We start from the raw sequence: 26,569 nt of genomic DNA, 5'->3' as shown, positions 1-26,569 counted from the left end.
CGGGTGCCCACCATTGGGGCGATGCTCCAGATGGGGTGAGCCAAGCCCCGGCGAGCTCTTGGGACCCAAATGCCCCCGTGGCACTGCAGGCACCTGGGATCGAGCCATGGGCAGGGGGGTGCTCTGCAGCCAGTGCCGCCACGCTGGGTCTAGGAAAGGGGCAGTGCCCGGACCCCTCCCCAGGGGCACACGGAGGGGGCATAGTGCTTGCGTGTCGGTTGCAGCATTGAACCTGGTGCTCACAGCCACAGCATCTCCGCCAGAAGGTTTGGGGTGGCATCGGGGAGGGAGTGGCCCAGTGGGGGTGGTAGCGTCCAGGGGGGTAGCACAGCGCTGTCGCTGCTGAGCTGGGGCCCCCGGGTGCCCTGGTTCACCCCCGCATGAGCGGGTGGTGCACGTGGTCACGGCCACTGTCCCCTTGCCGGTCAAATGCCTTCCCCAGGGCCTCTGCTGCCAGCCGGGCACCACGGAGCGGGGCCTGGCACCTCCTCCCCGTGCCAGGGCAGCCCCACGACGCCGGGCAGGGCTGGGGGAGCCGCGGTGCAAGGGCGGCGCCGGCCGCTGGGTGGCAGCAGAACACGCGGGTGAGCACACGCGGGTGAGCACACGCGGGTGGACACGTGCGCACGCACGCACACGTGGGTGCAGGTGTGTGTGAGCACACGCACGTGTGGGCGGGCACGGGCGCGCAGCGGTGGGTGCGTGCACATGTGTTGGAGCGTATGCATAAGCGCGTTGGCACATAAACACGGGAGGATGCTTGCGTGTAAGCCCGTGCACGTGTGGGTGAGCAGAGGGGTGAGTGTGTGTGAATATATGTGAGCACACACTGGGGTAAACGCATGCGTGCACGTGGGAGCATGTAGATGAACGGCTGAAAGCACGCTGAGTGTGAGCACGTGGCTGCATGGGGGAATACAGGCACACACATGTCAGTGCACACAGGTGAATACATGCACACACAGGTGAATGCATGCACACGTGCGTGAGCACACACAGCTGAACATGCACTCACAGAGGTGATGAATAAACACACGTGTGAGCACACATGCACACACAGGTGAGTGCACATTGTGCATGTGAGCACACGTGCACAGGGAGAAGCACAGGCCCATGCTGGGGAGCACAAGCACCAGGGGTGAGTGACTGCACATGCAGGTGAACACACATGGGTGAATGTGTCCACGTATGTGTGGTGTGCACATGTGAATGCATGCACACGTGTGTGCACATGCAAATGAGCAAATGCACAGGCAGGTAAGCGCACATGGGTGAATGCGTGCACATATGGGTGAGGGCACACAAGGAGGAGGCCGTATGCATGTGTGTATCTCTGCCCCATGGCCCATTCGAGACCTGCTTGTCCCTCCATGGAGGTCCCACTGCTGCCAGGCAGGACTGTGGACCCCGGGCACCGGGGGGGGCACACCAGGCTGCTGGGTGCCGGAGCCCTCGGTGCCTGCACCGGATGTGGCCACTGGGGGGGGGGGGGGAGGTGTCCTGGGGGTACCTGCGTGGGACCCCAGGGGAGCTGCAGGCCAGCAGGCTCATTGTAACATGCAGGGGTTCAGAGGTGCAGATGGGACCCAGACATGCTGGGGTAGCCCTTGGCCCTGCTGTCTGTCTCCCCATCTCTATATCATCTCCATTTTACAGATCTCCAGTCCGTCCCCCTGTATCCCGCATCCTTGGTCCTGAAGGACCAGGAGCTGGGGAAGGATGAGGATGTGGTAGGTAGTGATGCTTCAACGAGAGCCAAGCCCCACCCCACCCCCAGCCACCTGCCCCACATGGGAAATGGGGACTCACAAAATGTGGAGGTCCAAACCCTGCAGTCCCGCCCCCCCCCCCCCCCCTTATTACAGCCCAAAAGGCAAAGCCATGCACAAGGTAGGGGGCAAGGGAGCCCCAGGCCCTCCTGGCCTTGGGCATGGCCCATTTGGGGGGGGGGGGTGGGCTGCGGTTTGGAGGGACGCGGGACTCTTGGCTGGGCCTGGCCAGCTGTCAGCATGGGGGTCCCAGAGCAGCAGTGGGTGAGGGCTGGGCACCAGGTGCCGTGGCACCCCACATTGCGGGGCTGGGACCAGACCCTTTCTCCCTCCCAGTGGTGAGTTTGGGGGCACACCCCCATGTGTGCACGCTCCAGAGCATGTTGCTATACAAATACGCCTTTGTGAGGTGTTTGCACGCATGCGCACCATAGAATCACAGAACGGTTTGGGTTGGGAGAGACCTTTGAAGACCATCTAGTCCAACCCTCCTGCCATGGGCAGGGACATCTTTCGCTAGATGAAGTTGCTCAAAGCCCTGTCGAACCTGACCTTGAACATTTCCAGGGATGGGGCATCCACAGCTTCTCTGGGCAACCTGCTCCAGTGTCTCACCACCCTCAGCAAAAAAACATTTCTTCCTCATGCCCAACCTAAACCTACCCTCTTTCAGTTTAAAACCATTGTCCCTTGCCCTGTTGCTGCAGGCCTTGGTAAAAAGTCTCTCCATCTTTCTTAGAAGCCTTCTTTATATATTGAAATGCCACAATAAGGTCTCCCTGTGGAGCCTTCTCTTCCCCAGGCTGAACAACCCCAACTCTTTCAGCCTTTCTTCCTAGCAGAGGTGCTCCAGCTGTTGGACCATTTCTGTGATCTCCTCTGGACTCACTCTAACAGGTCCATGCCCTCCTTGTGCTGGGGACCCCATAGCTGGACACAGTGCTCTGGAGAGGGGTCTCACCAGAGCAGAGGGGGGGCATTCCCTCCCTCCGCATGCCGGTCACACTGCAGGTGATGGACCCAGGACACGGCTGGCTTTCTGGGCTGCAAGCGCATGTTGCCGACTCGTACAGTTTGTGCGCATGCATGAGTGTGCGCACAAGTGTGTGGAGGCGTCAGTGCACGTGCTCACCCATGCCTGTGCACGTCCATGCATGTGTGGCCATGTGCACATACAGTTGCATAGAGGTGGTGCATGTGCTTGCCCATGCCTGAGCTGTGCATGTTGATGCACGCATGGGTGTGTGCACACATATGTGCGTGGCCGCAGTGTGCGTGCTCAACCATGCCATCCACCTGCACGCCCTTGCCTGTATGAGTGGTGCACACGTATGTGCACAGCAGCAGTGCACGTGCTCACCCATGCCTGTGCACATCTATGTGCACGGATGTGGTGCATATGCTTTCCCATGCCTGGGATGTGCATGTGTGCCAGTGTTCACACATATGGGCGTGGCAGCCATGTGTGTGCTCACCCATGGCCGTACACATGCCTGCCCATGCCCATGTGGATGGTGTTCACACATGTGCACAGTGGTGGTGTATGTGCTCTCCCACGCCTGTGCATGTACTCACCTGTATGTGCACCTGTATGCGCACAGTGCAGTGCTTGTGCACGCCCATGCCTGGGCTGCGCCTGCCCATGCGCGTGTGGGCACGTGCACATGTATGTGCATGGCGGCAGTGCATGTGCTCGCCCGTGCCTGTATGCGTGCGGGAGTGTGCACACGTATGCGCGTGGCAGCAGCGCGTGTGCGTGCCCATTGCAGGGGTGTGCGTGCCCATTGCAGGGGTGTGCCCGCCCGTGCCCGCGTGGGCGGTGCGCACGTATGTGCACGGCAGCGATGCGTGTGCTCTCCCATGCCCGTGCATGTGCCCGTCCGTGCCCGCGTGGGTGGTGCACACGTATGTGCACGGCAGCTTTGCGGGTGCTCGCCTATGCCCGCGCGGGTGCCCGCCCGTGCCCGCGTGCTCGGGGCCGTGCGTGGGCCGCCCGTACCGCCGCGCGCGGCGCGTAGCAGCGCCCGCCGCGCCGGAGCAGGCCGGGGCTTGCGGCGCAGGGGCAGGGCCGGGGCTGCCTGCAGAGGCACATCCCGGCGGGGCCGCGCTGCGGGGCCGGGGGGGGGGGGCTGCGGGCGGGGGCCAGAGGAAGAGCGACCTTGCACAAGCGGCGGCGGCGGCGGCTCGGGGTGTGCAAGGTGTGTGCGCGGGGGGGGGAGGGGGCCGCTCCGCCTCCCCCCTGCCGGGCGTGCTGCGGGATGCTCGGCAGAGACTCGGCACCCGGCAGCCCCGAGGTTGGAGGGGGGGGGGGGGTGTGCGAGGTCCGCAGAGAGGGGGGGGCTGCGCCTGGGAGGGGGAGGACGGCAGCGCTGCGGTGCCCTCGCTTCTCCCCCCCCCCCCGCCCCGAAACGCTTGTTGCTGCGCGGGGAGACGGCACCACGTTTGCCGGCAGCCGCGAGGGGGGCGGTGGAGCCGGTCCGCGGGAGCCGCGTGGGGCCGGGCACAGCGCCGTGGGGTGCCCCCCGCCACGCCCGGCCCGGGCACGGCAGCCCTGCAGCCGGCCAGGCTCGCTCGCCCAGGTAGGTGTCCCGCCAACCCTCCCGCAGCCCCCGGGGCGGGCAGGGGTGCCGTGGGGAGATGGCTTTCCCCGCATGCGGGGGGCCCCGCGCCCCCCCCCCCCCATCACACCCCACCCGCAGCCACCTGCTTGGTACTGGCGACCCACTGGCGTGGGACCGAGAGATGCTCCCAGCCCTTCCCAACTGCCGGAGCGAGGCAGATGGCGGGAGGCAGCTGCTGCTTTTCATGGAGACCCCCCCCCTTCTCCCCTCCTTGGCCACTGAGGGCAGCCCAGCACCCTGGGGACGGGCACTGGAGGGGGGCAGGCACAGGCTGCGGCAAGGGAGGTGCACCCCAATGCCAGGGCATAGGGTGGCTGCAGCCTCACAGGGGAACGAGGGACACTGTTGGGATGTCAGGTAGGGTGAGGAAGAGTTGGGACACTGAAAAAACGCAAGGAAGGAAAACTTTCCCGGCGAGGAAGCGACCCTGAGCGGCATTCCTGGGTGAGGAAGCGCCGTCTACCCTGATTTCCAGGACTGCACCTCGGGACTGGCCCAGCCATAGAGGGTGAGGGGCCGTGTACCCCCTTTTCAAGGCTCTTCCTCCACTCCTGTATGTCCTCGTCCTCTCCCAGGGCTGTCACAGGAGGCGGCGGAGCCCTGAGCCAAGCTGGGTGGGAAGATGGCTGAGAAGCTGGTGCCCGGGGACCTGTTCCTGAGGAAGACCCGAGAATCGGTGTCATCCCTGGACTCGGACAAGCTGGCACCCATCTCGCCTGAGGCGGGCGGCGAGGAGTCGTCTGACAGCGAGGGCGAGCAGGAGGACAGTTCCCACAAGCTCATCCGGAAGGTGTCCACCTCGGGGCAGATGAGGAGCAAGGTCAGGGGCGCGGGGGCCTGGGGTGAGGGGCTGGCCGGTGCACGGGGTCCCTGCCGAGAATGGGGTGGGGTTTTTGCCTGCTCTGGGGTGTGAGGCAGTGCCAGGCATTTGCTGCCTGCAGAGCCAACCCAGCCAGTGCCTGGGGCAGTGCCAGGAGGGATCTGGCCCCTTGTGCCCTACGGAAAGGCACATGCAGAGGCGCGCACCCCACGGCGGCAGGGTCTCTCCCAAACCCAGACCCCCCCCCCCAGCTGCCTTCTTCCCATGTTCGTATCCTCTGGGTTCCCCCCACCCGCCCCTGGGAAAGGGGGCTCTTTCGGGAAGGCTCCGCCCCACAGATGCTCTGGGGATGAGGTTTAGGGTCATGGTGGTGCTGTAGGCTCCTGAGATCCTGCACCCTGCTGCGGGCAGTGTGCGTGTGGGGCCTGATGGATGGCAAAATGGAGCCGGCATCTCTCCCGGTGCCCCAGATTAATTCGACTGCACCAGCTCCCCTGTGGGCCCCACTCCTGCAGCCTTCCCTAGATGCAGTCCCCCGTGGTAGTTTGCTGGGTGGATGGGGACACCTTTGAGGTTCGACGTGACACGCTTTTGCCTCCTGGCTGTTGGCATGAGGGCAGCTTGTGTGTGTGTGTGTGCGCAGCTTGATCAGAGGAAGCTATTTTGGTAGGACCTACAAAAATACGGGGTGTGGCGCCTTCTGGCCAAACAGGAGTGGGTGGCCATAGGTGTCCTAGGTGGGGATGGTGAAATGGCCAGGCACCTCCTGCCTGAAGTGCAGGGAGAAATAACCTGGGCTGAACGACCAGGTGGGAAGTGGGGAGAGGAGGAGTTTTTGGGGGGGATGGTTTTGGGTATTGGGGATCTGGTCATGACAGGGGGAGGATGCTCTGGGCAAGATGCTGGGTGAGTGGTTCCTTTGCATCCACCTCCTGGCTGCAGGAAGGAGGCGGTGGTGTGAGTCAAGGCAGTGCCTGCAGTGCTGGCGGGCACGCGGGGGCTGCCGCACCGCGGGGGGGAAACCTCACCCTGGGGCTGTGCCAAAAGTCCCCCCAAAGCCAGCTTCCGGCCCCAGCCACCCCTCGGTGGGAATTTGGTGGCCGTGCCACCCCGGGGAGAGCGGGCAGCTGGAAAACACCGTGGGGGGAATGCAGCTGCGGAGCAGGGGGTGCCCCCGGGCTCTGGTGTTTGGTGCTGCAGGCGCGGAGGGAAGCGGAGGTGATGGGGCACTGTGCTAGGTCTGGCGGCGGCTTGGGGCTGCTTGAGGCTGGGGTGAGCTCCCCTCCCGCTGGCCCAGGCCTGGTTGTTGTGCCAAGCCTGGTGCACTGGCACGAGGTGGGCAAAGGGCATTTGCCCAGGGGTGCAGAAGTTGCACACTCCCAACCTGGCACTGTGGGGTTTTCCCACTTGGCAGGAGACATTTCTGGGGCATGCAGTGCTGGGGGGGTTCTTGCCGAGTCCCTCTGGCTGCTCAAGGAATGTGCCTCAGTTTCCCCTTCTTTGGAGCGGGCTGGCACCTCTTCTGCCTGCCCTGACCCGGCTGCCAGGTGGGTTCCATGGGCTGTGCTGGGGTGCAGGGTGCTGTGCGGGGGGCATGGTGGGAAGCCAGGTTGGTGGGCAGGATCCTGGGGATGCTTAGCACTGTGTGCGAGTCCTCAGCATCCTCCTGGAGGGGAGGCAGCAGCCACTGGAGTTTGCCATGCAGCATTTGCCATGCTGGAGCGGTTTGCCATGCTGTGGAGCATGGGGATTATCGCAGGGAATTGCCAATGCCAGGAAACCCGAGGGAAAAGGGCGGATCACCAGGCTGTGCTCGTGTCCTGTGGCAGCAGCACAGGGACACAAGCATGCCGAGTCCCCAGCCCGGGCATCAAAGCCTTTCTGTGCCGTCAGCAGGTTTGGCCTCGCTGGCTCTCAGGCTACGCGTGGGGAGAGGCTGAGCTGCTGGCTCCCTGCCTGCTGCGGCCACTGCCTGCATCCTGCCCGATGTCGGCAATTAGCCATGCAGGAGGTGATGCCGTGCAGCGTGCCGGAGGAGGCAGGTGGTGTGATGGATGGGCAGGTGGAGAGGACGCGGCTGGGTTAATGGCCCATGGAGCTGGGAGAGAAGAGAGAGGGGATAGAGCTGGGCAGGACTGGTGCTGAAGGGGGCTGAGAGCAAGTTGTGCGTGCATCCCACCCCCCCAAATCTAAGTGTTTTCAGTGTTGGGGTTCAGGGTTTTCCCTGAGGATTCCTTTGCCTTGGTCCAGGTGGGCAGGACCACGCTTGCCAGCCTGGCTCCTCACTGGATGGGCTTCTTTCTTCCCTGTGGAGATGAGGATTTTGGGATGCGATTGCCGCTTCCACCCAGGTTGGGCTGTCCCCGGCTCATAGCTGTGCCACGGCGCACGTGCTGGCCACAGCTGCAGCCGGAAGGACGGGCAGCACGTGCGCCGCGGCAGGCACCTTTCTGAGCCGCTTTGACGCCCCTTTGCACCCATGTGGGTTTGGGATGGAGGGGGGAACCATTGCCTGCACCTCAGAGACTGGAGCAGTTACCTAATTAGCACACAGTTAATGAGAGAGGGAGAGTCTACTGCCAGGACTGCGGTTCCTGAGAGATAACAGGGTTGGGGGGGGGACGACAGCGGCAGGCTGGCTTCTTGCTTGGCTCTTGGTGGCAGTTGGGGTGCTGGAGGGGGTCCATGTTGAGGAGCTGTGAAGGGTCGGGACCCCCACCCCACTGCCCACCCACACTGACTGGGGCGACCCTGGTCCCTAGTGATGGGAGCGAGCAGCTTCACCCATGCCAGGGTGTTGTGCAGCCCCACGGGGACAGGAGCAGGTGAGGATCATCTTGGGATCTGCTGAATCCTTCGTGATCACTGCTCCCCATTCTAAGTGCCGCCCTCCCCCCAATGCCCGTTCCCTCATCTCCCCCTCAAACACCCCCATCAATCACGTCTCTTCACTCCACACCCCCAGCTTGGCTTTCTCTGGGCTGTAATTGCCAGGGCGCCCCGCGGGGCGCTTTGTGCCGGCTTTGGCGGAGGCGGTGAGGCCATTGTGCTCGGTGACAATGACAGCTGCCAGGCGCAGGTGTCCCCGCTGGGCTGAATGGCCCCAGGACGCATGGGGTCTTGCTGCCGCCCCCTCCTCCTCCTCCTCCTCACCGTGGCCGGGGCTGCTGGTTGCCTGCACTAGGTTTTGGGAGTGGAAGGGCAGAGTGGGAAGGGGATGCTGTGCTGCACCTTGGCACCGGTCACCTTAGGGCTGGGCATGGAGGGAAGGGGCACCGGGGAAGGAGGGAGCGCTGGCTCTGGGGTGCATCAAGACATTTGAGGTGCTGGCAAATGCGGGGGGGCACATCCTGCCCGCGTAGGCTGGGTGCTCAGCTCCTGGTGCTGCCTCGGCATGGGTTCTCCTGGCAGCTGAGTGGAGGCGGGGAGCAATCCGGCAGCTCTGCTCAGTTCAGCAAGGAGCTGCAGCAAGCAACTGGTCCTGGGGTGCTTGCACAGGAACCGAGTGGCTGCAGGCACCAAGGGGGGTAAGGGGGCGTGCATGCCAGGGATAGGAGCTCATGGGGTGGGCACAACGTGCACGGCCATGGCGGGCAGGGGCATGGCTTGTCTGCCATTTAGAAAGGGGGATCACGTTCCTGAATTCCTGATGCTGGGGTACATCGCAGCTGCTCGGTGGGGCTGGGGGACCTGCCAGCATCCTCCCAGGGGGCTGGGGGAGGTCAGGGGGGTTATTGGTACCCCGAGGGATGAGTGGTCCTGGTCCTTGCTGGAGGCACTGGGCATCTCGCAGGCTCAGGGTGCCCCAGGGATGGGGTGAGCGGTGCCTGTGGTTGTAGGGGCAGCTGCGGGAGGCCTGATAGGGTGGTGCTGCAGAGCCAGGCTGTGGGGAGAGCTGCCTGCCGAGGGCCAGATCCTGGCCAAAAGACAAGGAAAGCAAGGTAGGGCCCCTGGGGCCAGGCCTGGAAACCTCCTTTCTGCAGTGGGAGGGCGGCACCTCCTCCTGGCTTGACACCGGTGAGGGACTGGAGCATCTCTTGTACAGGGAGAGGCTGGGACAGCTGGGGCTGTTCAGGCTGGAGGGGAGGCTGGGGCTGAGGGGTCTGCAGCGATGTGGATAGATATTTGGAGGGGAGGGTGCAGCAAAGAGGGAGCTGGGCTCTTTTCAGTGGTGTCCGCTGATGGAACAATGGGCACAGATTAAAAAATAATCTGAACACAAGAAAACACTTTTTCTACTATGGGATCGGTCAAATGCTGACACAGGCTGCCCAGAGAGGCTGTGGAGTCTCCGTCTGTGGAGATCCTCAGAACCCACAGGCTGAGTATCTCCAAGATCCTGGACAGTTCCAGGTGACCCCTCCGGGCTCCATCCTGGAGCCCCCCACCAGCCGCAGCCGTGCCGTAGCTGGCTGACACCAAAGCCCATCTCCACCCCAGCCATGCCCTGCGTTGCTCCCAGCCCAGTGGCATGTGGCCTGCGGGGGGCTGGAGGGGGGAGTGGCTGGTCACTGGGTCACCCCCCACAGTGGGACCGTACCGCAGGGCACAGTGATGCTGCCTGGGACTGTCCCTGCTGAGGAGGCTGCAGCAGGGCAGGGGAGGCTGGGCTTGCTCTTGTTAATTAGGGCTTGTCAAGTCAGTGCCTGGGGTGTAAAGATAGCCCCAGTGTCGCCAGCCGGATGTTTGTGAGGTTTCTCAGATGTGCTGCCCTCTCCCCGCTCACATTTTCCATTATGCAAGCGCTGCTTTCACCCGGCAGTGGCCGGGCAGAGTGGGAGAGCTGTGGTGGTAACCCGGGCACAAGGGGCGAGGGGGGGACCGGCATGGGGTGGGCTGGCGCAGGATGCCTGCCGGCAGGATGCTCAGGGACCAATGTGGCTGTAGATAGGGAAGCATGGGCTCGTTTCTAAAAAGAAGCTGAAGACCGTGACTGCTGGAGGATGAGGTGTAGGGGGGATCACCCTTCTTCTGGGGGCTCCTTCCTTCCTTCCTGTTAATCCTCTGTCCCCTTTCAATGGCCTGAGTGGTGCCTTGTGGCACCACATAATGGCATGTCAGGACCAGGGCTGGAATCTCCTTTCAAGGATGCCCCCAGCGCTGGGAAGGAGGATTTGGGATCCTGCAATAGCAGGAGGCTACATCTTTGGGGACTGCAGATACAGTTGAGCCTGCAGGGCTGTGGCAACCCCCACGCACCGAGCCCCCCGGCTGCCTGGTTCCGGAAGAGCTCTGCCATATCGCAAAGCCTGATAAGGTTTCCAACTGTCTCCAGCCCACGGGGTGCCCAGCAGATGCTGGTGGCCCCACAGCTGGGCTGTTTGCGGGGCTGCCGGCTTTCCCCTGCTCTCCTGGCACCCGCTGGCTCAGGAAGGGTATGAGCTCCGACTCGACCGGACCCTCGCACGTATCTGTCGGGCTGCTGCATTTGAAGGAAGGTGGCTGCCTGGGATGATGATGCTGCAATGCAGGTCAGTGTATTGGCGGGTGTTCAGTCCCCTCTCGTCCTCCCCGGGAAAGGCGTCGTGTTGCCACGGGGCCAAGCAGATCCCAACAGGAGTGGTGTAGGTCTGCAAGCCGGTTTGACCCTCCTGCCCCAGCTGTAGTCAAACCTGGCTACACTGCAGGCTGTTCCCAAGGACGGTGGTGGCAGAGCTGAGAGAGTGGAGTGGGGTTCAAAGCACCATCCCGGGACTTGGCCTTAGGGCCGAGGGAAGAGCTGGCATTTTAGGGTGCACCCTGGCCTGGAAGAAACCCTGTGTGTGGCCCTGGAGGGAGCTGAGCTGTGCTTAAAGCCCCCTTGGCTGTGCCGAGCACACAGCCAGCCCGTAGCGTGATGGCCCCTGAGGACCAGCCTAGTCCTGGCGGGGCACATTGCTGGTGCCTGGCCGTCCTCCCAGGGCTGTATTTAGCCGTGTCCCCTCCAAGGCCCCGTGCTGCTTGCCCTCCACCAGCTTTGGCTGAGCTGGAGGTGGCAGTTTCTCTGCAGATCCCGGGTGGTTTTGTTCTTGCCTTTGCCTCCCCACCCCGCGTCTCTGGGATCCCTCCGGTGCCGGGCACATCCCTGGACTGGAGAGAGCAAAGAGGGTCCCCAAGATGGGGCAGGGGAGGGCTGAGGCAGAGCCCCACAGAGGGGAGCCAGCCTTGGGCTGGTGGCTGGGCAGGTTGCACGTCGTTCTGGGCATTGGCATGCTGTGTCACCACCTCCGTTGCTGGGACGGAGCATTGGCTCCGCTGTGGCTCCCCGCAGCGCTGGCTGGGGCTTGGCAGCCAGAAAAGCTGTGGCTGGGGCGAGCGCAGGGGCTAGGGCTTGGTTTGGGATGCAGGTGGCACCCCACGCTCAGGGCTGTGCAGCGGCCAGTGCAGAGCTCCCACCCCAGCGGCCGGGGGCCGTCGGCGTCCTCGAAAGTTCTCTGGGCGGAAGAGGCAGTCCCTGCCCTGTGCTGCTGGTGCGTGGCTCCTGCTCCTGGGAGCTATAGGGTACCTAAGAGCCGCTTGCTATGGGGGATTGTATAATTGTGGTCACCCTGGAGTCCTGGTTGGGGCTGTGGGGGAGCCAGCGTGGCAGGGGCGATGCCACCCTGGCACATCCCGCCTGCTGCTTGCCCTGAGTGCTGGCCTTTGCCCTCCCCACCCCTTTCCTGTTTGTAAAGGGGAAATGACAGGCTCTCTCGACTCTGCCTGCTGCAGCGCGGCTTCCCGCTGCGTGGCCGGGTCTGCTGGTGGCCTTGGCCATCAGGTGCCTCCCAGGTCTCCTCCCGTCCCTAGTGCCAAAAAGCAGGGGTCCAAAACCGCTGAGCCACTGGGGAGCTGCTCCCTGCACAAGGCGGCACCAGGCTGAGACCCATGGACAAAAAAATGGGTGTGTGTGGGGTGGCTCACCCCAGTGAGACCCTGAAGCAGCCCCCTGGCACCCCAGGCAGAGTAGCTCGTGTGCCTGCCTGGGCACAACCGAGCTCCATGGCTTGTTTTGGAGAGGGAACCTGCCTCGTTTTCCCCAGGGAGGGGGCTGGCTGGCTGGCCCCACGCTGGCAGCACCGGTACTGACTGAACCTGTGCTCCATTGTGTCAGCGCTGGGGGTGACAGAACCCGGACAGGCAGCCACAGGCGTAAGGGGTTGTGCGGCAAGATGCTATGCGTGGCGGGGCAGAGGGCTTGGGCCTTGCTGCCATGCCTGGGGCACCCTGGGCATGTTTTGGGAAGCACACAAGGGGGGATGTGGGGAGAGGTGCCCCCCAAGCTTCTCAGCACCGGCTTTGCTGCCCCATGCTGGGATGCTGGTGATCAGTTAGTCTACACTGGAGGGAAACTGAGGCACACTCTCATAGCCACGGCACTGCAGGTGGTGTGAAACTTAACGCGTGTCATGGTGGAGGTGGTGGGGGCTTTGCCTTTCAAAATCTTCCCTAGCCTGTGGCTGGCACACTGCTGGCAGCTGCCTCACTGTCCCCACAATGGCTGGGACCGTGACATCCTGGGGCCAAGCGGTGCCTTGTTGCCACTGTCTGCCAGGAGAAATTGCTGCGGCTGCCGCGGTGGCGCAGCTGGGGGTGTTTCAGCTCTGGCCCCCTCACAGGAGGGGATGCCATCCCCACAGGTAGCCTTCCTGCCAGCCACGCGGCCCTGGAGCCAGGCAGAGCTGAGCGCCTGCGCCCCGCTGTAGTGCTGGCTCCAGCCCCTGCTGTGATAGTCCCGAGCCACCGTCACGGATCTGCCTCTTCTTCCTTCTCCGTGTCATCATGCTCTCCTGCTCCTCACCATCATGGGCTCCCCTACGCCGCTCCTTGCCGTCACACGCTACCTTGTCCTTCTCAGCAAAAGCAACGATGCCAGCAAACCCAGAACCTGTGCCTGTGTCCACTGCATGCAAACGGGTGTGGTGGAAGTGGCATTTGTGGCTGGATCCCACCTGGACGTGGGGCAGGGACTGCTAAGGTGTGTGGTGTGTATGGGGATTTGGGGGTTGCAGCTGGACCCCCCTGAAAGGCCACACTCCCCTTGCTGGCTGTGTTGCAGCCTGGGCTCAGGGCAGCTCTGGGCTCACCATCTCATCTGTGGGCTCTCGCAGCTGAGAGGCTGGGGGGGGGATGTGGTGGGTCCCTGGGTGCTGGCACTGGGGGCACCGGGGCTGTTTGAACCCGCACCGACACTCGCAGGTGGCACGGGGACCAACCACAGCCAAACCCTGCACCAGTCCTGGGGGGACAAAGCGTTGACAGGGAGCGATGAAGGCTTAACGTGTCCCTTTCCGAACTCGGGGCTGCAAGCTATAAGAGAGCCGGGGACATCCCAGCGCATGGCCTGGGGGGCTTGGGGAGGGGCCAGGCATTTGGGGGAGTTGAGGCTCGGGGAGCACCCGAGGTGGGGTTTTGGCTTCTTTGTGACTTTGGAGGCTCCTGCTACTTCTGGTGCTCTGGCCATCTCCTTCAGGGCCGTAGGGCAGTGGGTTAATGCTGAGGCCAGGGGCCAGTGTGTTTGCAGGCTGGCGAGTGCCTGGGTGCCACCTTTCCCAGCACACGGGCTGGGCATAGGAGCGTGGACCCCCGAGGCTGCGGTTCTTTCACGGACCCTTAGTGCCTGGCGCTAATTCACCGTTAAATGTGCCTTGTCGTTGTGTACTGGGATCTGATACAACCACTGTTGCGGCTAATTGCAGAGGAGCAGCTGAATGGGGCTGCCGGTGGCGTTTAAAGAAGATACAATCAAAGATTAGGCAGTGCCAGAGCATCTCTGCCACCCTGCTCAACACAGGCTCGTAGCCGCGTTGCAAACACTAATTAAGTGAGCCTCGTAAACACCACTGTGAGGAGGGTAAATGTTGGCAGGTGCTGCAGATTGAGGAGGGCAGAGGACGGGCGGCTAGGCTGCAGGGATGCGCTGCGCTGCAAGGGGATGCTCTGCCTGCCGCCGGCTGCCCTGGGCCCCACGTCGTCCCCTCCAGGGGCTGTGGGTGCCAGGCAGGGCTGGCTGCATCCCGGCTGGCTGCTCCCCAACCCAGAGGCTGCGGCTGCAGTGCCTGGGTAATGCCACCCCCAAGGCGCAGCTCTGGGGCAGTGAAGCCCCCTCCAAGGCTGCTCTCCCAGCTCTAGCTCTGCCCTTGGCTTCCAGGGAGCTGCGGCAGGTCGAGGCTCTCCTGGGCGCTGCTTTGAAGATGGGGAGGAGGTGACTGGCAGTGGTGGCTCTGTGCCAGTGGAGACTTCCAACCGCCAGCGCTGCTGCTGTGCCCAGCAGCATCCACCCGAGTCACGTAAAGTGCCCCACGCCCAGGGTGTGGTGGGCGATGGACATCATTTACCCCGCTACATCCGGCACACTGTGAACCCCAGCATGCACCATCTGTGCTCTGGGCACCGTTTAGCTCCTGGGGACCCAGGGGCTGGTGTCACTGGGGAGGGTGTGACTTTGGGGGTCCTGGGGGCTGTGGGAGCTCATGACTCTGTGGACTCTGCAGAAGAGCGTGAAGGAGGGGCTGTTGCTGAAGCAGACAAGCTCATTCCAGAGGTGGAAGAGGCGATACTTCAAGCTGCGGGGCAGGACACTCTATTACGCCAAGGATGCCAAGGTAGGCTGGGGGAGGCTTCCAGTACGCTCAGCTGGCAGGGCTTGAGCCTGCAAGCCTGAGGAGGAGCCCAAAATCCCTGTCTGGTGGACTGGGGCTCCGGTTTCTCCCCCGCAGTCCCTGATCTTCGACGAGGTGGACCTGTCCGATGCCAGTGTGGCTGAGACCAGCACCAAGAACATCAACAACAGTTTCACGGTGAGGGAGGCGTGGGGCTGCCTGCTGTGCCCCTCCACCCCAGCACCTTGCAGGGAGGCACCGCAGACCCCTCCCCACAGAGCTGTGGGGCACCCCGCAGCGTGGCCTCATGCTGCTGGAGGCGGCACCGGTAGCGGTGTGCCAGGGTTTGCTGGGGGCTGCTCTCCTGGGGACTGGCCACAAAATGGCCTCGCAGGGGGACACAGGGACGGTGGCTGTTGCAGGTGATCACACCATTCCGGAAGCTTATCCTATGTGCAGAGAATCGGAAGGAGATGGAGGACTGGATCAGTGCCCTGAAATCTGTCCAGAAGTGGGAGATCCATGAGGTGATGCAGGCAGGGGGCTGTGTGGGTGCTTGTCCGTGAGTGGGTGCCCCTCAGGAGCCAGGGGTGCCTTTGGCTGCCGGACAGGAGACGCTGTCCTTGGTGCAGCCCCGTGGGGAGGACAGGAGCCAGGAGTGGGGCTCGGGGGACTCAGAAGGGCTAGGAGGGAGGGAGTGCCAGCTGCGGGTCCCAGGGGACTGATGGGGCAGGGCTGTGCCCCCCAGCAGGCCACGCAGTTCAACATGGAACACTTCTCGGGCATGCACAACTGGTACGCTTGCTCCCACGCCCGCCCCACCTTCTGCAACGTCTGCCGTGAAGCCCTCCCAGGGGTCACCTCCCACGGCCTCTCCTGCGAAGGTCAGCGCTGGGGCCCTGCTGGGGGGTGGGCTGGGGCTGGGACTAGGGTGGGGGACCCTCTCCAGGGCTGGCCTGGAGCAGGAGGGATGCAGGGTGATGTCCGCTGGCTGCCAGGACAGCACCATCACCAGCCGCGGAGGGGCTGGGGACCAGGGCTGTGCATCCTGTGGGGACCGTCCTTGCTCCTCACCTGCTCCTCCCTGCACAGTCTGCAAGTTCAAGGCACACAAGCGCTGCGCCGTCAGAGCCACCAACAACTGCAAGTGGACGACCCTGGCCTCCATTGGCGCTGAAATCATTGAGGACGAGGATGGGGTAAGCAAGGGAGTTCCTGTGGGGGACCCTGGCAGGACAGAGCCAGCAGAGCTGGCCTTGCTGTGCCCAAACCAGAAGCAGGGGGAAACCTGGCACTCGGCTGTCCCCTGCACTGTGTGGCCTCTGGGCTTGGTTCTGCAGGGACGTGACCTGGGGACACCTCCTCTGCCACCCAGCATCGGGATCCCTTATTGCTCTCCAAGTGGGGCCAACCCCTAAACGTTTGCTGGGGACACCCCTGCCCTGCCCCACGTGCTGGCGGCTGCAAGGGGCCGGTCATGCGGGGATGAGAAGGCAGGGGAGGGGTCCCAGGGCCACCTTGCTCTGCTGTGGGGCATCATCCCCTGCTCACCTCTTCCGTGGTGCCTGGGCAAGGGGGTGGCCCGTGTCACTGTCCCTCAAGCGCGTGGGGGTGGCAGGGGTGATGTGCCATTGGCGAGTGCCCCTCTCCGCAGGTGGCCATGCCTCACCAGTGGCTGGAGGGGAATCTGCCTGTCAGCGCACGCTGCGCCGTCTGCGATCGGACCTGTGGCAGCGTCCGGAGGCTGCAGGACTGGCGGTGTCTCTGGTGCAAGGCCATCGTAAGGCCGTGCCCCGTCCCCCCCATCCCTGCACAGACAGCACCGTTCCTCCTGGGTGCATCGCTGGGGAAACGGAGGCTGGAGGCTTTGGTGCTGCGTCCCCTAGCTTTGCTCACGCACATGTCCCTGTGTCCCCAGGTTCACAGCGCCTGCAAGGAGCTCTTCGGCAAGAGGTGCCCCCTGGGCCAGTACAAAGTGTCCATCATCCCGCCAACTGCCTTGAACAGCATCGATTCGGATGGTGAGTCACAGAGGGGACAGGACTGGACTGTGGGTGGGAGGGACAGGCTGTTTGGGACAGGGCTCTGAGCTCTTCTGCAGGCTTTGACTTGTGGTACTGTGCCCGCTTTCCTGCGGGGCACAAGGACCACCACCATCAGTAGGCTCCAGAGCCGATGTCCCTCCCTGCCGCGCCCTTGATTGAAGGCTGCTCGTTGCCTTGCACTCTGCTCCAGGGCTGTGGTAGCGCCATGCTTTGGGGTGGCACTTCTTCCCACACGTAGCTTCGGTTGCTCCTGCCAGGCTGCCTCTTGCAAAGAGGCCCTGGTCATGGTTCCTCTGCGCTGATGTCAGCGGCGCCAGCCCTGAGCTCGTGATGGGGGGTCCCCCCCCGTTGGACCCCTATGGTTCAGCACCTTGCAGGGCAGGATGAGGCCCTCGCTTGGGTTATTTCTCAGTGTCCGAACCTCAGCTGGTTTTTTTGGTAGCGCAGAGCACAGCTTCCCCCTGGCATGGGTGGCTGTGGGATACTAGGGGGAGAAGCAATGTGTGGCCTGGGGGGGACCTCCCCACTTGTCTCCCTCGCTCTCTCTGGAGGAGCCCAGCTGGCCTCTGCTGAACAAAATCTGTTCTTCTCCTCCGGATATTTCTTTCCTCATTCTTTAATGATTTTCACCACTCGGCTCAGCCGGTGGCTCATCTGCTTCTTGTTACTCATCGGGATGCTGTCAGGGTAACCATCACGCAGCTTCTCCTCTGGCTTCAGAGCCGTGGCTGCTCACGGCTGGCTCCCTGGTGGTCTCTCTGCCCTGTCCCTCTCATGGCAGCCCAGTCGGCCGAGGCCAGCGCGGCTGCAGGACTGGCAGCCGTGACTGCTGCTGAGCCGACTGGGCTCTGTTACCATGGGAAGAAGCCTGGCGAGGCCTCAGCCCCCTCCTCCTGCCGAGCCGTCCCCCCACCCGGCGTATGGGTGCCGCTGGCAGCGGGCTCTTCCGTGGCAGCCCACGCTCTGACTCAGCAGCCCCCAGTGTTTTGCTTTGCTGATCCGCTCCGCTTGGCCAGGTTGGGACTGGAGATGGAGTGATGCTTGGGCCAGGTGGCGGTGGGCTGCGGGGACGCTGTTTCCCGTGCGGTGGAGGCACTGGGACTCCGGTTGCGCCCCATGGGGCTCTGGGTGCAACGGCTCTGGGGCTGGTGCCGGTGGCAGTGAGGGCTGATGCTTTCCGTGCCGCAGCATTGCCGGGTCTGCCAAGGGAAGGAGCCAGCGGGCACCGGCCTGTGGCTCGAGATGGCCAAGATGTGCCTGAGGCGAGTGCAGGCTGTGGGCCAGCTATCGATCCTCTCCTGCCTTGGGCTTGTTTCATTCCCCATCTCGTTTCTTTAAAAGCACAGTGCTGGCTGCCAAGCCTCCCGAGGCTTCTGCAGCGTTCACACCCGCTCCCCAGAGCCCTGTAGGAGCAGGTGGCAGAGCTGGGGGTGACAGTACAGCCCCCCGGGGCTGCAGCTTGTTCCCTGTCGTCACGCCAGCTGCCAGTGCCACCCCCGGAGCACCCCCAGGTGGGACTATGCCCCGTTCCCGTGTGGTTTGCTGGGTCGGTCCTTTTGGAGCGGCAGGCCCGGGGCACAAGTCAGCTCAGTGACGCCCTTTGTGCCTGCAGGGACAGTGATGGAGCAGGAACCCAACCTGGATCTGCCCCAGTGCTAGCCTTGCCCATCTCTATCCCCATTCCACCCCGTTCCCATCCCCATTGCCATCTCTTACTCTTCCTCCCACCCCTCACCATCCCCTGGGCATGCCGATCGCTGTCCCTCCCGCCAGGCCCCAGCACCCTGTGGGTTGTGCACAGCAGAGTCAGGTTGTCCCCGCAGCCCCTGCTCTCCTAAGGAGTCTCCATCAGTGTCCTTGGGGGGTGGGAGTCAGGACTGGGGGCTCACGAGCTTGGGATCGCTGCAGGTTTCTGGAAGGCCACCTGCCCCTCGACCTGCTCCAGCCCTCTCCTGGCCTTTGTCAACTCCAAGAGTGGGGACAACCAGGGCGTCAAGTTTCTGCGCAAGTTCAAGCAGTTTCTGAACCCGGCCCAAGTCTTCGACCTCATGAATGGGGGCCCGCACCTGGGGTAAGCAATGGCCTGCGCGCCCCGGGGTGGCCCCGGTGGGGTCCCGGCACACCCCCAGCCCCTCTCTCCTGTCGCCCCCCCCAGGCTGCGCCTCTTCCAGAAGTTCTCCACCTTCCGAATCCTGGTGTGTGGGGGGGACGGCAGCGTGGGCTGGGTGCTCTCCGAGATCGATGCCCTTGGCCTCCACAAGCAAGTGAGCGGGAGTGCCTGGCACCGCTGGCGCGGGCTGGCACCATCCCCAGCGCCGGCACCCACCGCAGCTGGGAGCCCCACCATGTGCCCTGGGTGCTGCGAGCGATGCGCATGGCAGGGTTGGGGGTGTCGTGGGGGCCCGCGGGGGCTGCTCTGAGCTCCCCCTGCCCCATCCCTCTCCCGCAGTGCCAGCTGGGCGTCCTGCCCCTGGGGACCGGCAATGACCTGGCACGGGTTCTGGGCTGGGGCAGCCTCTGCGATGATGACACCCAGCTGCTGCAGATCCTGGAGAAGCTGGAAAGGGCCACCACCAAGATGCTGGACCGGTAAGCACGGTGTGGGGCACGTGTCTCTCTGCTCCCCTGCTCTCGGCACCTGTCAGGAAGCCTGTCCTTGTCCCTTGCCCCTGTGTCCCTGTGCTGGGGTGCTGGGAGGTCTCAGGCAACTGTGGTCACTGCTTGGCAGGTGGAGCGTGCTGACCTACGAGGCCCCCAAGCAGTCCCCCCCAGCCCTGAAGGAGGAGGAGAATGGGGACTCCAACATCCAGGTGGGCAGCGTTGGGGACTGAGGGCTTGAGATGGGGGAGGGCGGGTCGGGGGGGCAGGTTCCTGTTCACCCCGTCAGCCGATGTGGGGACATGCGGGGTGGGATCACAAAGGGAGAGGTCATGCTAGGGGTCCCTGGGGACTGGGGCTGTGAGGGGGCTGGCAGCCGGCTGCATGCAATGAAATGAGTCTGGCAGGTCTCAGCCTGGCACATCCACTGGGGAGCAGGCAGCGGGGTGAGGTGGAGTTGGACTGCTACCATCAGGCTATTTTGGACTCTTCCATGCGCTCCCCCTCAACCCCTTGCCTCAGTTTCCCTCCTGCTGTGGCTGAGCATCCTCTGTGCCTCGTGGTGTGGGCATGGCCGCCCTCGGGGCTAGGGGAGCGGGCCGAGGAGGGCTGTTCATCCCCAGTCCAGGGCTGACCAGGCAAGGAGCAGGGCACCTGGCAGGGTGTCATGGCTCTAGTCATCCCCCACCCAGGCCCAGATCTCCCACTACGCTGACTCTGTTGCTTTCCACCTGGCCAAGATCCTGGAGTCGGACAAGCACTCGGTGGTGATCTCGTCTGCAAAGTAAGGAGGGGGCTGGTGATGGAGGTGCCAGAGCCCCTCTGCCGGGCAGGGGCATGTCCCCAAGGGTGCTGAGACCCCCCAGGCCAGACTGTCCCCTGTTGGGCCGCCAGCGGCTGCCGGCTAAGCTGGTGCCTGGCAGATAACTCTGGCACTGCCCCTTCGGTGCAGGGGGGCGTTATCCCAGAAGCCCCCCGGCTGGCATCTGTGCCCGGCTGGTCGTGCCATGCCCCTCTCCACCTGCCTGCTGCTTCCCTTGGCAGGTTCCTCTGTGGCACTGTCAATGACTTCGTGGCTGAAGTCGGCCGGGCTTACAAGAGAGCGACGGAGAACAAGCAGGAGGCTGAGCTGATGGCGCGGAAGGTAGGTTGCAAGGGAACCGGAGGGCTGGCATGTGCTGGGTGGCGCAGCCCCCGGCAGTGGAGGGGCTGGCAGGCTCTGCTGGTGGCCCGTGCCCTTGCTGTACATGCGTCAGTGTGGGCTGTGCCTGAGGTGCTCAGGCATTTGGGATGTCCTGGCAAGCAGGGAGTGCCTAGGCAAAGACGGAGTGCCCTTGTGCTCGGGATGCCCTGGCACTACAGGTGCTCAGGCAAACACGGAGTGCCCAGGGAAGCACCCAGCACTGGTGGTGGGCAGCAGTTTGTGCCAGGGTGCTGAGCGTGGTGGGCATCCTGCAGTGCGCCATGCTGAACGAGAAGCTGGACTCGCTGGTGCGGGAGCTGAATGAGGAGGCTCAGGCCATCGTGGTCCCCGAGGGAATGGTGCAGGCCCCCCCTGTTGACACCAAGGACCAGGAGAAAGGTGGCAGCTTCAACCCCAGCCCCGTGCCTCGCATCTTCAAATCCAAGGAGCAGCTCATGCTGCGGGCAAACAGCCTGAAGAAAGCCCTGCGGCAAATCATTGAGCAGGTGGAGAGAGGTGAGGGGGTGGCGGGGGCTGGCAGCTCGCGTGGCACTGCAGCAGCCTGGCACAGGCTGCAGAGCCACTGCAGCTTGGTGCTGGACCCGTGCCTTGGTTTCCCCATCTGAATCCTTGGGGTGGCAGCAGTGCTGTGCAATCCAAGGGCATCAGCCCTTCTCTGATGCTTGGTGTGGCTGAGGCAGGTCCCCAAGGCTGGGCAGAGGTGCCACCCTGCGCCCTGCCTGGGGTGAGCCCACAAGGCTGATCCTGGGAGAGGGCAGAGGGCCATGGAGCTGCCCAGGACTCGGTGTCATGCCCCTCTTTGCATCCAGCTGTGGATGAGCAGAACAAGCAGACCCAAGCCTACCAGGGCAGTGCGGGCCCCAGCAAGGACAGCTCAGAGGAGCTCAGCAAGGAGGAGGAGAGGCTCAGTAAGATGCCAATGGGGCACATGGCTTTTTGGGAAGGCATGGCTGTGAGCTGTGGGATTGGCTCAGGGTAAAAGCCAGTAGAGCAGCTGCCTTCTCTCCCCCGGCCAGGCTCCCGGCGGGAGACAGTGACCTCTGCATCTTCCTCCATCATCCTGGACCGTCCGGACACCTTTGGCAGCTTGCAGTTCCCTGAAGATCCCAGTGCCCTGTGAGTCTGGGGTCCTGCCCACCCTGGGGCCCCTGGCCCACCCTTGCTACCTGTCGCAGAGCAGGAGCAGAGCTGGGACCAGGCTGCCTCTTGGAGATGGCCACTGGGGCATCCTCTGCCCACCAGCGTGGCGTCCCTGGTGCCCAGCCCTCCCTGGCCCAGCAGTGCCCGTGCCAGCAAAGCCCGCATGTGCCCGGTGCAGGACCTCTTGCTGCCCCTTGACCAGCACCATGCTCGCACTGAGAGCTTGGCGGTCCCCCCCGCCCAGTGCGGGCAGGTCCTGGGTGCACCACGGGCGTCCCACAATAGGGGTGGAGAGGGCTGCAGCCATCCCTGCTGGCTTGGGTTAGGCTTGCCAGTACCAGCCCCTCCTGGAGCTCACCCCACAGCTCCAGCAGGTTTTTATACCCCGTCCCCTGGTGACAACCCAGTGGCTGTCCATGTGCAGCTGCCTCTCAACCCACCCGCCCTGTCTGCCACTTTCAGCCACTTCTTGGAGAAATGCGTCATGAATAACTACTTTGGCATTGGTCTGGATGCGAAGATCTCCCTGGAGTTCAACAACAAACGGGATGAGCACCCCAAGAAGTGCAGGTTGGCTGAAACCCCCCAGATTCCCTGGGAAAAACATGTACCCTCCTGGCTCTCTGATGCCCGCACCAGGAGGGACCATCAGGATGCCAGGAGCCACGGGGTTGGCTCAGGGCTGCTATGCCTGGCTGGGGACCCCTTCCTGTGGCAAGTTTTTCACCTGCACGCAGTGCTGTGGTGCTGGGGTGAGCACCCCTGGGTGGGCAGCAGATTGCGAACATCCCTGGGAAGGGGGAGAGCTGCTGCAAGGCTCCAGCTGCCACTGCCCCTTGGGTGTGTGAACAGGCACAGGAAGGCTTGGTGGCATTTACCCACTCTGCACCTGGATGGGGGAGACATTGCCATGCTGGCATGGAAGGGTGCATGCCAGGGTGCCACATGCTGCAGCCTCTATCTCCTAGGAGGCAGTGTGCAGCCCCCCCCCCCTCCATTCTGGAGCAGGGAAACTGAGGCAGCCGCAGGGCCAGTAGTCCAGGCCAGCTGGTTGAGCCCAGTGCCCTGGGGATGGCGCAGAGCCTGAGGCAGGCAGCGGGGAGCCCACAGCCCCTCTCACCTGGTCCACTTCGCCCTGCAGCAGCCGCACCAAGAACATGATGTGGTATGGGGTGCTGGGCACGAAGGAGCTCCTGCAGCGAACCTACAAGAACCTGGAGCAGCGGGTGCAGCTGGAGGTATGGGGCTGGGCGGGGGGGAACATGGATGGGGCAGGGGTGCGGTGGCACGGCAGCCCCCCAGGCTCAGCCCTCTCTTGCAGTGTGACGGGGTGCCCATCTCGCTGCCCAGCCTGCAGGGCATCGCTGTCCTCAACATCCCCAGCTACGCCGGGGGCATCAACTTCTGGGGAGGCACCAAGGAGGACAATGTGAGTGCCAGCGCTGCAGAGTGCGGAGGGGGTTACGACATCCTTCCCATAGTCCCAAGGAACCTGGGAGCCCTCCGTCAGGGTTCTAGGGTGTCCCTGCCTTGGGCACACATGGGGAAAAAAGCTGGGTTCCAAAATGAGTCCAGTTTGGGGATCTCACTTGTACTGGTCCTCTACAGAACTTTGGGGCTCCATCCTTTGATGACAAGAAGCTGGAGGTTGTGGCCGTCTTTGGCAGCATCCAGATGGCTGTGTCACGGGTCATCAACCTCCAGCACCATCGCATCGCACAGGTAGGGACAAGGGACCCTGCGTGGTGCTGGAAAGCTTTTGGGACACCAGCTGAACCTGGGGTGGTGCGGCTGAGCTCCTGGCTGGCACTGGCATGGCACTGTGAGGCTTTTCAGCCCTGGCACAGCAGCTGAAGCCAGTGGTGCAGTGCCAGCCACGATGTCAATCCTAGGCTGTCTGCCCTACAGTGCCGCGTGGTGAAGATCACCATCCGGGGGGACGAAGGTGTCCCCGTGCAGGTGGACGGAGAAGCCTGGATCCAGCCACCCGGCATCATCAAGATCCAGCACAAGAACCGAGCCCAGATGCTGACAAGGGACCGGGTGAGCTCGGGGTTGCGCAGCCCACACAGCAGGCCCATGCTGAGGTACGGGGAGATGTGACAGGCTGAGGGGGGCCATCTCCATCCTCCACAGGCATTTGAAAGCACCCTCAAGTCCTGGGAGGACAAACAGAAGGGGGAGAGCTACCGAACGGCTGCCCGGCCCCGGCTCAGCTCCCAGCAGTCCATGGAGTACCTGACTGAGGAGGAGAGCAGCCTCTTGCAGCAAGTCTCGCGGGTCGCAGAAACCCTCATTTCCAGGTCAGGCTGTGGGATGGGGGATGTGGGGGGGGCACGGGGAGGAGGCAGCTTCGCTGTGGCCACCCAGAGCTATGGGGGTCTCTTAGTCCCGTGCTGCCCGTCCAGCCTGGGGGAGCCCCAGCAGCTCCAGCCCCTCTTGCCTGCAGGATCCACGAGGCAGCCAAGGCTCACAAAGCCGTGGAGCAGGAGCTAGCGCATGCTGTCAACACCAGCTCCCTGGCGCTGAGCGAAGCCCTCTCCAACAAAGCTGCTGGCACCTCGGAGGTGAGCTAGGGCTGGGAGGTGCAAGGCACCCTTCATCCAGCCGCCCTGGAGCCTTGCTGCTCAAGGGGTCATCCCTCCATGCCCCCTAGTTTCTCAGCAGGAACGTGGCTGTGGAGGTGGTGCTGAGCATCAAGGAGCTGTATGCCGAGACCAGGGCGTTCCTGGAAGGGAAGGCGGTGAGTCGGGGGGGGCCAGAGCTCACTGAAGACCCACAATGGAGGGGCCTGTCCCCTCCGCTGGCACCTCTGTGTGTGGCAGCAGGGCTGGGGACGGTCCCTGTCCCCCACAGCTGGACTCGCCTCAGGAGGAGGAGGCGCTGCACGGCCCCCTGAGCGTGCTGGGCCAGGAGCTACAGAGGCTGCTGGACATCCACTGGCTGGGGCCCATTGCACACCCCGCTGAGGAGGTGGGTGCATGGGGGGGCGTGGGGGGGGCACAGACCACCAGGTGGCCCCAAGGGATGCTGTAGCACCCCACTCAGCCTGGCTTCTCGCAGGAAAGCACCAGCAGCGCTAACAAGGGCAGCTTCAAGCTTCGCCTCAACATCCCTAAGCCCAGGAAGGACAAGGACAAGGTGCAAAAGCAGAAGACCAACAGCGCGCTCCCAGGTAAAGCAGGCGACACGGCAGGGAGGGAGACAAGCACAGCCCACACTGGTAGGGACCCCCACGTGCTGACCTATCCATGTCCTGGGCATGCTGTGGAGGGACCCTCTGGGAGGGGGAACAGGGCATGTCCTGGCTGCCTGGGGATGTCACCAACAGCCCCTTAGAGTTTAATTTTTCTGGTAACGGATGTGCAGAGCCGTCCCGGCCTTGTAGGTCCACCACCACTGCAAGGGGAGAAGGGGGTTATGGTACAGCTCAGTCCTTCTGGTAAGTCCCTGCCCCAGGGCTGGGGGGGCTTGTTGAGGGGTAGAAGCTTGAATGCTCCGTAAGTCAGCTAAGGAGAGGAGAAACCTCTCCAGCCTGAGCCTGCTGTGCCCCCTGGCCCTGCCAGAGCTGGGGGGGGGGGTGTGTGGGGTGTGTGTGCTGGCTGCAGCCTGCTGCCACTGCTGCCCTCAGCTGCTTGCTGCCTGCTCTGCCGCGTCCAGCTGCCTCTGCAGGCGCCCAGTCCACCTCTGTGGTTTTCCTCCCTGATAGCAGACAAGTGGGGCTCCGAGGAGGTGGCAGCTTGGCTGGAAGCGCTCGGCTTAGGGGAGTACAGAGACATTTTTGTCCGGCATGACATCCAGGGCTCTGAGTTGATCCTGCTGGAGAGGAGAGACCTGAAGGTACAACCCTCCTCCTGCCCCCCGAGGAGCACCCAGCCCTGAGGAGCATGGTGTCCTCCAGCCCTCCTCTCCCCTTCCCTTGGCGGGAGGGAGGGAAGGCAGGTGCTGACCCTGCACCCGTCCTGGCCCCACAGGGCTGAGCTTACGCCACTTGCTTAACTTGCACGCAGGGGCTGGAAGCAGGGGAGGGGGTTGGCCCCGGCCCCCTGGCTTGCAAGGCTCTGTATGCCTGCCCAAAGCAGGATCAACAGCACCATGCCCCCTCCCACACCCAGGCACGGGGACATGCTTGCAAGAGGACAGGGTGCATAGCGCGGAGCATGCTCTGGCAGGGAGAGCAGGGGAAGCTGGGCGTTGCAGGCTTGTCCTCCATCCCATAGCTTCCCTGCCACCAAGAGCTTGCCCTCTATGAGTACATGAGCTCCCCTCTCTCCTTCCTGCAGGACCTGGGGATCACCAAAGTGGGCCACATGAAGAGAATCCTCCAGGCCATTAAGGAGCTCAGCAACCCACCCTAGGCCAGCAGCAGAGCAGCAGCCCAGCCCACGTGCTGGGTGCTGCCCCTAGGGACCAGGGCTTGGGCAGGGGGGCTCTAGGTCCCCACCATGCCCCATGTGTGTGGAGCCCCTCTGCTTGCCTTGCTTTGTCTGTTTGTCCCCCGGTGTCCTTCGAGCTGCTGCCTTTCCCCAAGCCTGTGGTGCTGGGAACACTAAAGCGGAGGTCTAGGCCTGTAGGCAACGCAGCGCGACCTCTAGTCCAGCCCCTGGCCGGGTCACTACAGGCGCTTGGGCTGCTATACGTGTGCCTAAGCTGGGGCCAAAACAAAAGATCCCCCTTCCCCACGTGGGTATTTAAGCTGTGTAAATATTTGGAGAAAAGATACTCCTTGCTGCTGCTTGTGTAGTGTCGTTACTTAGAGGAAGGCGAAGGGTGTGGGAGGGTGAGGGGGATCTGGGCCCTTCCAGCCTTCAC

General features: G+C 63.5%; 1 protein-coding gene across 4 annotated transcripts; it reads left to right on the top strand.

Annotated features, from left to right (window-relative positions):
- Positions 1-4,199: 4,199 nt before the first annotated feature.
- On the top strand, positions 4,200-26,494 carry LOC129211874 (diacylglycerol kinase delta-like). 4 transcript variants are annotated; one of them, XM_054839628.1, is made up of 30 exons: positions 4,201-4,348; positions 4,966-5,210; positions 14,663-14,773; positions 14,888-14,968; positions 15,193-15,297; positions 15,522-15,654; positions 15,863-15,969; positions 16,425-16,550; positions 16,689-16,791; positions 18,724-18,886; positions 18,971-19,079; positions 19,265-19,404; positions 19,544-19,625; positions 20,106-20,197; positions 20,458-20,557; positions 20,872-21,112; positions 21,427-21,525; positions 21,634-21,733; positions 22,220-22,327; positions 22,899-22,995; positions 23,079-23,186; positions 23,366-23,479; positions 23,666-23,800; positions 23,894-24,060; positions 24,207-24,324; positions 24,414-24,500; positions 24,614-24,730; positions 24,821-24,932; positions 25,467-25,597; positions 26,041-26,494. In XM_054839628.1, exons 2-30 carry the CDS (start codon positions 5,013-5,015, stop codon positions 26,113-26,115), a joined length of 3,459 nt encoding a protein of 1,152 aa, XP_054695603.1. In that variant the 5' UTR covers positions 4,201-4,348; positions 4,966-5,012; the 3' UTR covers positions 26,116-26,494. The 4 variants fall into 4 exon arrangements, with proteins under 4 accessions (XP_054695604.1, XP_054695603.1, XP_054695602.1 ...); XM_054839627.1 differs by having other exon boundaries at positions 15,519-15,654; XM_054839629.1 differs by lacking the exons at positions 25,467-25,597; positions 26,041-26,494 and adding an exon at positions 25,127-25,276 and having other exon boundaries at positions 4,200-4,348; positions 15,519-15,654.
- Positions 26,495-26,569: the final 75 nt, after the last annotated feature.

The sequence above is a fragment of the Grus americana genome, chromosome 12 (genome assembly GCF_028858705.1).
Source record: "Grus americana isolate bGruAme1 chromosome 12, bGruAme1.mat, whole genome shotgun sequence".
Classification (NCBI taxonomy): Eukaryota; Metazoa; Chordata; class Aves; order Gruiformes; family Gruidae; genus Grus; species Grus americana.
The sequence above is the reverse complement of the archived record's forward strand: the minus strand, read 5'-3'. Positions and strand labels throughout refer to the sequence as shown.